Source organism: Benincasa hispida, chromosome 1 (assembly GCF_009727055.1).
Source record: "Benincasa hispida cultivar B227 chromosome 1, ASM972705v1, whole genome shotgun sequence".
NCBI classification, from domain to species: Eukaryota; Viridiplantae; Streptophyta; class Magnoliopsida; order Cucurbitales; family Cucurbitaceae; genus Benincasa; species Benincasa hispida.
The window spans coordinates 17,747,465-17,755,879 of NC_052349.1; the positions used below are offsets into that span (position 1 = coordinate 17,747,465).

At 35.3% G+C, this 8,415-nt stretch overlaps 1 protein-coding gene and 1 non-coding gene across 2 annotated transcripts; both read right to left on the reverse strand.

Annotated features, from left to right (window-relative positions):
* Positions 1 to 1,805: 1,805 nt before the first annotated feature.
* Positions 1,806 to 7,863, reverse strand: LOC120091569 (probable serine/threonine-protein phosphatase 2A regulatory subunit B'' subunit TON2). The gene is made up of 12 exons (XM_039049669.1): positions 7,501 to 7,863; positions 6,583 to 6,674; positions 6,192 to 6,254; positions 5,993 to 6,091; positions 5,527 to 5,685; positions 4,786 to 4,857; positions 4,537 to 4,669; positions 4,274 to 4,338; positions 3,429 to 3,504; positions 3,107 to 3,208; positions 2,722 to 2,911; positions 1,806 to 2,352 (listed from the first exon to the last, which is right to left on the reverse strand). Exons 1-12 carry the CDS (start codon positions 7,637 to 7,639, stop codon positions 2,115 to 2,117), a joined length of 1,428 nt encoding a protein of 475 aa, XP_038905597.1. The 5' UTR covers positions 7,640 to 7,863; the 3' UTR covers positions 1,806 to 2,114.
* LOC120070436 lies at positions 2,470 to 2,586 on the reverse strand. Its single transcript, XR_005479931.1, has one exon. It is a non-coding gene; the product is annotated as a small nucleolar RNA snoR104 (small nucleolar RNA).
* Positions 7,864 to 8,415: the final 552 nt, after the last annotated feature.

Below are 8,415 nucleotides of genomic sequence, written 5' to 3' on the forward strand. Positions count from 1 at the left end.
TGGTGAGGCCCATATTGGCAGTTTTTAGATTTTCGAACCATTCCTAAAATTTTGACCATGCTATTTGCTTTTTAGTTTTGATTAAGATTTTTTTTTTTTTTCCTAAAAGTTTAGGTAGATGGTATTTGCAGTTTTATTTGCTTTTTAGTTTTGATTAAGATTTTTTTTTTTTTTTTCCTAAAAGTTTAGGTAGATGGTATTTGCAGTTTTATTTGCTTTTTAGTTTTGATTAAGATTTTTTTTTTTTTTTTTCCTAAAAGTTTAGGTAGATGGTATTTGCAGTTTTGAGTTGTTTTTTATGCATAGTCTATCTTGTATTCAATTTGTTAAGCTTTGAGGTATTTTGGTCATTTACCAAATTGTATTTTTTATTATTTAAATTTATTTTGCTATTTTTATAATTCAAAAACCTTACAACCATTTTTTTTCAAATAAAACTTTAAATTTTGTTATTTCTCTTGAAGGGATGTCATGGACGTTAAAACTTGAAATGAGTGTTAGTGGTAAGTTCCAATTTTCGTTTTTTCACATCTCTAAGTTCTTGGACAGTTTTCATTGGGCCACATGACCACACCACAACCTCTCATTAAATAGAATTCAATCCATCAACTTCTCCATAATGGATTGAAATCGATATTCCCCTTTTTTAGGTCAGTTTTTACTCGCTTGGATTTTGACGTCTAAATGCGTAATGCTGATACAAAACTATCATTTTCATTTACGCAGTACCCAAAACAGGCAAAGGCTCACATTTGCATGCAAGTCCTCACACCCCAATTTTGAAATGAATCAGGATATATCAACACATCTATGTAACGAATACTCGAACTCCATGCTAGGGTTGCAAACAAAACATATTAGTAAAGATTCGTTAAGTGCTTTTAGGCATGCTGATGAGAAGAATGATTAGATAATTAATATATTTAGTTAATATCTGTCTAGTTCTTACTTTAGATTAATTAGGGTTTAATATTAGTTATTTCAGAATTAATGAGTTAATTATCTTTTTATTTTTGTAAGGCTATACATAGCCACTAGGTTGTAAAATATGGAGCTTTTTGAATATCATTTTAATATAGAATTTGTGTTCACTAGGAGAGTTTCTCTAACTTTTGGGATGGATTCCCCTGGTTTGGCCACATTTGGCTAATATCTCAACCCGCTGCATCACCAAGTTCATCACCAGGTTGGGAAATCCATCCCTAATTGGCCAAAGAGAACCAAATATTCTATCTCAAATTGATAATAAAAAAATTCCCTATTACTGCAGCCAAAAAGTGGCTATATAGTCTTAAAAGGAAGTATGAAAATGACTAATAAAACACTAATTAATCTAAATTAAAAATTAAACAAATTAACTAAAATATACTAATTATCAATAACACACTTATCATACCCAAAAGCACTTCTTCAAAACATGCTTTTTCAAAATCATGTTTAAGAGTAACATAAATAAAAGCATTTCTAGGAAGAAAAAAAGGAACTAAAAGTACAATATTTTTTGTCCAAGAGCTAAACTTGGTACACTTCAGCTAAAACCACTTGCTAAACAGTACTTTCTTCACATGACCTAAAGGCTAATCTAACTTGTTAGGGTTGCTTAGCAAGCAGAACAAGTTATCAGTAAACCTAACTGCTAGGATGGCAAAAGAAACTCTTAAGCCTAGCAAAGAAAATTAGTAAATCTAACCAAAATTTTATGTTACTTCCAAGCAAGCGCAAAACAACTTTGGTTGCATACATAAGAGAGGTTAGTAAATCTAATGGTGTCAATAGAAAGTCGGCAAAGCATAGAGATGATCACCTTTGTGCTTCGAAACGCCTTTATAATAATAATCTTGGTGTTTCTCCATGGAGGCTTCAGTTGTGCTGTATACATTGATTTACACCCAATATTTTGGCTCTGTTTTCACATCTAAGTACAACTATAAAAAACAGTCAGAATTAGAACAGCATGTTAAAATTTAGCATATGTACCTCAAACATGATAAGTAGTACATCAAAGCAGTTATCTACTTAAAAAAAAGTTCGAACGTATCGACTTGATGATTCATGTTGCAATCCCAAACTTTAGAGGAGATTTCCAGGTTAGCAGAGGAAGGCTTTTTAGTCATTCATTCTTCTTCTGGTTCTTCTTCTTCTTGGAGAAGGTTTTCTCTGTTATCATGAGCCCAGAAACCACGTACGTCAATTAGCATGCTCGCAACTGTGCCACCTTGCTTGCAGTTCAGTAGATCAGTTGAAGTAATTTTTAGAGGGTCAACTGGCTTGACCATGTCCCATATCTCATCTCTAACATCTTCGATGCACAACTCATAGTTTCCACCCTCTATCCATTTTTGATGCACATCTCTGTATCATGGGGAAAAAATTATTTCATCATAAAATGCAATTTTCACCTAGCAAAAGAGATTGCACAGTATGCAACTACTGAAAGTGCTTCATACAAGTAAAATAATAATGTGTACTTTATGTTTCTGGTATTATGAGGCTTGTAGAATTTGCTCGATTCTACAAGCAGGAAAATACAGATGTTTCATGTAGGAAGATTGTATCAGGTAACATCACAGCTTTTGGATGTTCCCCTTCTTTAACTTCCTTCATTTGAGTAGGAATTTAGTTGACAGGATTTTACCAAGAAACTGGATTTGAATCTAGAAGTGCTTGAAAAAAGTCAAACAAACTAAGATCCTCCCCTCGAAGAAATTAAATTGTCTTTACCTGAAAAGAGTGTGAATATCCACAGTTGTAAGGTAACCTCTCCCATGAAGGTCAAGACACCGAAATAAATATGTCAACCCTTCGGGAGTGTCTTTGTTTTCAAGGGCAAGGACAAAGTCCAGAAAACTATCAAAGTCCATTTCCCTTGTGTTTCCTCCACCTTTGCTTCGACGAACATGCTCATCAAATACTATTGAAAGAGAATTATTAGCTAACAGACAGACAACTAGCTGTTTTATAAAATGAGGAGAAGATAAACATGATAATGGCATTTGAAGCATATTTTCCTAAGAATTAAGATAATTGAAAGAGCATAGATGGAAGGATGGCAAATGATGACTGGTGAGTTTATAGAATTATACTAGGTGAATGAAACAGGACAAACCTCTTTCAATGAAAATTTCAGTCAAAGTCCCATCAGCATATTCTCGAAGCTCTTGCTTGCTTAATGTTCCATTCATATCTTTATCAAGGGCCAGAAACATGTCTGTAGGAATAAAAGTACAGTCGGCATGACAGCAACTAAAAGCATAGACTCTTTTCCAGATTAACCACATGCATACAAGACACTAGAATCTTGGCAGAATTAACAGCATATAAAGACTTGAAAAGAACAACTAAAATACTTCAAACAAAAAATTACTACATGGATAAAGGAAATAATATTGGGTGAATAGTTAAGTAGGAATAGGATGAATGTTACTCACCACAAATGCGTTGAGCAGATGTTAGGGAGAACCAGTTCTCTGCTTGTTCAGTATCAGTAACTTCTTCCTCGGTTTCCTATAAAATAGATAATGCGTTAAAATTATAATATATCTGCATGTAATTCAGTAAACTGTATATTCTTGAGTCAAAGTGCACAAAACACATTTCCGTTGTTGCTGTTTTATCAACATGGACGGGGGTTTATTTTGTTGTTCTCATACTCTCAGTCTTTACAAACTTTGTCCAAGTGCTTTATGTAAAAGTATAAATTACTAGCACTTTAGTAAAACGTATATCATAACAAATGTTCTTGTTTTCTACAAAGTGCTAGTGTGTGCTTATTGGTCAAACATTTAAAACCAAACTTTTTCCAAAGCCCTTTATGTTACATCAAAACGTGAAAATCTCGAGTTAAAAGTGCTTTTGGCCATGACAGAAGCATTACCAAACCCAAACAAGCCCTGAACCCTAAAATCTCTCTACATCCTTCTTAAAGATAGTCTAAAGCATAGATCACTGAAAAATGAATTCGATCACTGCTTCATAATGGCTTTCTATCCACTCATGTCATAAACCACAAATGAATAATTGTATTCTACATTGGTTCATTTTGGTGTATGAACATATTTAGCTTTTTGCAATTAAATTATGTCATATCATGAAAATACGGAACTCTTGTATCAGGAAATTAGAATCTTTCAGATTTTCACACAAGTATTACGAAATTCATTTTTATCTGTAAATTTAAGTTTACGTTTTGTCTTGACCAGAGCCATAGGTTAACACCAAAAGCCAATTTGGTATTTGATAACATAAGCATTTAGCGTAACAATGCATGATCTACCTGATGCAGTTCCATTAATTCCTGCAGACAATTACTGAGCAGCACTTTCTTTATACAGGCTTTTCCTACAAAAGCAACAATAAAGTCAGGAAGACCCTTTATTTACAAGCTGTACACAAATTAGAGAGTTCATGAATCGAGAGCTATTTATAATTAGCAATGTTACCATAAAAGAATAGATATTTTAGGGATAAGGATTTAAGGAAGGAACTATGTAACATTTTGATAACACGTTCCTAACATAATTAAGGCTGTTGGCGAACCTCTTCTTGCAGGATCACAAAAGAAGAAGAATTTGCGAGCAGCTATACGACAATATGTTTGCACAAAAGATGCAGGAATATCTCGCAGTTGAGCCAAATTTGGAATAAGACCTCTGATATAGCCCTCCATTTCCTGCAAAAAGATAATTGAGCATTCATTACTTTACTGTGGTTACATAAGTTGCTACTGGAACAAAATAAAATATCATATCCAGTCTTTGAACACATAAATATGCAGAAGGCTCATACATGAGGTTGAAGGAAACCATCAGAATCCTCATCAAGTTCACTCATATCAATTCTGGCTTGAGTAAGCGAGACCTGCAGAATAAAAAGAGAATCACACAGGAAATCACACATCAAATTGACATGGAAGAAGAAAAGCCTCCAAACATCTCAACATCCTTTCATTTTTTTCTCAATGAAAGCTGTTGTTCTTATAAAAAAAAAATCTCAATATCCTTCTCTCTAGCACTTACTTTTTTTATTTTATTTAAAAAAAAAAAAATCCTACACAAATAAGAGCCTTTTATTCAGCAGAGAAACCTAAAAGAAATTTATTCAAGTTCCACTCCCTCGGAATGCTTGTGCTTCGTGCATAAAGTATGCAAACTTTTGAGGATGAAGTGGAATGCTGAAATGATTTTTTCTTTCTTCTTTTTGATTGAAAGAATGCTAAAGGATATCATGTAACTTAATAACTTCAACAGAGTCCCATATGAAAATTCAATTGGCAAAGACTATTCGGATTAAAGCAAACATCTTGGGTCCCAATCCCCCACTTCCACTTGCTTTCGTTAAACAAAGATGGAGAAAAATTAGCAGTGATACCTTGACAGCAAAAAGTTGCAAGGGGTAAAAATGAAACATGATGACCATTGACTTCTAAATGCAGTTGATTTCAATCAACGTCATTTATACTTCCTCATACATTGAAATGACAGCATATTGTTTATAGCACATTGTTATTTCCATAGGGTATAAACTCACCGTTCTCATCACATAAAGGTAGAAGGGAAGGATGGCAATTCTTCCAGACTCATCTTTCTCAAACTTCATGAAATTAGAGGGACTGAAAAATCGCCGGCATTTAGGTCCTATTTGCTCAGCACATACTGAAGCAATGTGGCAAAAATCTTCATAGTTCATCTACAGATTGAAAAATTAGAGAACAATTACGCATTACTATAGATCCAGCGTAACATGATGCAGTCATAAAATCTCAAGAAAATATATGAACTTTAAACTAATACAAACAATTCTCTGTTGTACATGTACACTTGTCCTGCTGAACATCGCTAAGACTAAACTATGTGAGCCTATCTGGAAAAGATTTTAATAACAGTCCTGAGTCGATCCTAGTCGCCAAGTGAATTTCAGCTTGAGGCGTATAACAGACTAGTAGATAAAAACTAACATTGCATGTTGCATAAAAATATCAAGAAAGAAATATTACCTTTTCTGCACCAGTTGCGTCATCAATTACACAGTTTTCCCTCAGGCAAACCCACATTGCATCTAGATCATCAGCATTTAACAGAAGGTCTGATTGTTTCTGAACAGGAAGAATGTGTTATGCAGAAAGCTCAATATTAGTGTTCATGCAGATAAATCTATGCGACATCAATCATTGAAATGATAAAGAGTGATCATACCCTCAGGAATCTATACTTGGCAAGTCTCTGAACCCTGTGGCTGATGGATCCCTCCTCAGGTTTCTAAAGAAGATAAAAATGCAAATTCAATGAAACAAAGAAAAATAGACAACACGACTAAGTTATGGGTTTGCACTCTTCTACCCTGCATCTCTATGCGCCTCAAGGAAGGGGAAAAACAAACAATAATATGCAAAATTGTTTGCATCTCTTCTACCCTGCATCTCCGTACACCTCAGAAAAACATTAGTATGCAAAATTGCATCTCTACTACCCTGATGTCAAGAGTACATTAGGACATTATAAAGCATCCCTGTTTCTACTCAACATCAAAAGACTAACTATGCAGTAGAGTTTACTCTTAGAACACGTGAACTATGATCACACATGCCTTCTTATAAAAACTTGGGATTGTACCAGCTTCAGCAGTTTTCCGTTGCTTCTCTTTGAAAATATCAAGTAGAATTTTTTTTGTCTCAAGCTCTACAAAAAAGAGGGGGGAAAAAGAAATTAAGTTCCCCATTTCACTGTCATGCTTTTTTATAATATTCATGTTTAGTTTTTCAGATACACAGTAATCAGGATGCAAGAGCAGTAAGAGTGGGAGAGGAGAAAACAGAAGAAGAAGATTAACAAGAAGAAGAAAGGAGCTCGTCGTTGTCAGATCAGAATCATCAGATGCACTAATTGCCAGATCATAATCAAGGATTTCCTTGAGGAATCTCGGCTAGAAAATTCAATAAATTCTATAATGAAATAGATCCAAGAGGAAGGATAATCATTAAGAGTCTCCAAAATCTACTTAGGGAATGCCTAAAGCACCATGAATTTTGCATATGGACGGACATGCATGTTTAAAAGGGTCAAAGTACAAGATCAATGTTCAAATGTAAAATAAAGGTTCTTCGATGACTGTAACAAAAAATGAATGCAATTGAGGAGCCATGCATTTGCTGCTTTTGAAATGAACTCAATATGCAATAACCCAAGTTGACTTGAAACAGCAAATGCAGCGCTTGATCCAGTTCAGTTTTTGATGCCTCTACAAACAAACTGAGTATTGGATTTTTTATCTTTTGTTCCTGAATGCTGAGTACTCCACGTTTTACACCAAAACATTACAGATTCAAAGTATTGAAATAACTTTCGATTTTCCTCATTATGTGCAATTGAGTTAGTCCTCGTAGTATACTTCACGACAATGTAACTACCAAATGGAGATAATTATGAAACAAGTGAGATAAAGTAGAACCGCGTCCATGAAAATTGAAAATTAACTGAAAGCAAGAAGAATGAGAAATGTACGAACCCATCAAAGCTTCAGATCCCAGCCCCGTGCCGGTTCCGATGAATCTCCGGAGGTTTCTAACCCACAGCATAGACGACGCTGGAGGGATCTTCCGTTGCGGAGCGTCGTGGCCTTCGCCATCACTGGAACCACTGTACATAGTTGAGTAACAACCGCGGGAGCTTTAAAGGTTAGGCAAAGAAGTGGAAATTGGAATACGACTGCAAAATTCAGACTGAAAAAGCCTCTCAACCGCCGGAGAGGCTCCAGTGAGAAACCCTAGCTCCGATCGAGCCGCAGGTGGGTGGGTGGAAGGTGGTTCACGGATGAATGGACTCGGTTTTGTGCGTTCTGTCTCTATGGGTTGCTGATTAAATTTACTCGCCACTCACAGATCTCTCTAAATCGAGAATTTTTTTTTAAAATAATGTTTTTTAATAAATAATGACAAAAATAGGATTGGAGAAATATTCTCAAAAATAGTTATTTAAATCGTGTACCAGGTATACGATTACACGTTAATCGTATACCGGGTACATGATAAGCCATAAATCTGTGTACCGGTACACAAGTACGTGGCCACTTGGCACACCCAGCCTGGCGTGGCAGTCATGCGAGGGAATCGTGTACTAGGTACACGATTACCGGGTACACGACTTCCTCGCATTAAAAACTCCGCCCGCCCCTTCTTCTTCCTCACCGAAACGATCCCTTCTTCTTCCTCACTGAGACTGCCACTTCTTCTTCCTTATCGAAACCAACGATTTCTTCCTCTCACCGATTTTTGCTTTCAATTTCTTCTTCTATTTTGCTTTCTACTTTCCAAAATCTCGTTGATTTTCCTCACCGAGGCCTCCACTTCACCGAAATCTTCCAAATTTTCGATTTTGTTCGATTTTCAATCCTTCATTTGATCCTCACCGAATCCTCCATTGT

Coding starts and splice junctions, on each gene's coding strand:
- LOC120091569 (XM_039049669.1), bottom strand. CDS start 7,639: ATGTACAGTGGTTCCAGTGATGGCGAAGGCCACGACGCTCCGCAACGG. Junction 6,255..6,582: donor TCCCAAGTTTTTATAAGAAG/GCATGTGTGATC, acceptor TATCTTCTTTAG/AAACCTGAGGAGGGATCCAT. Junction 4,858..5,526: donor ACCTTTATGTGATGAGAACG/GTGAGTTTATAC, acceptor TTTATTCTGCAG/GTCTCGCTTACTCAAGCCAG.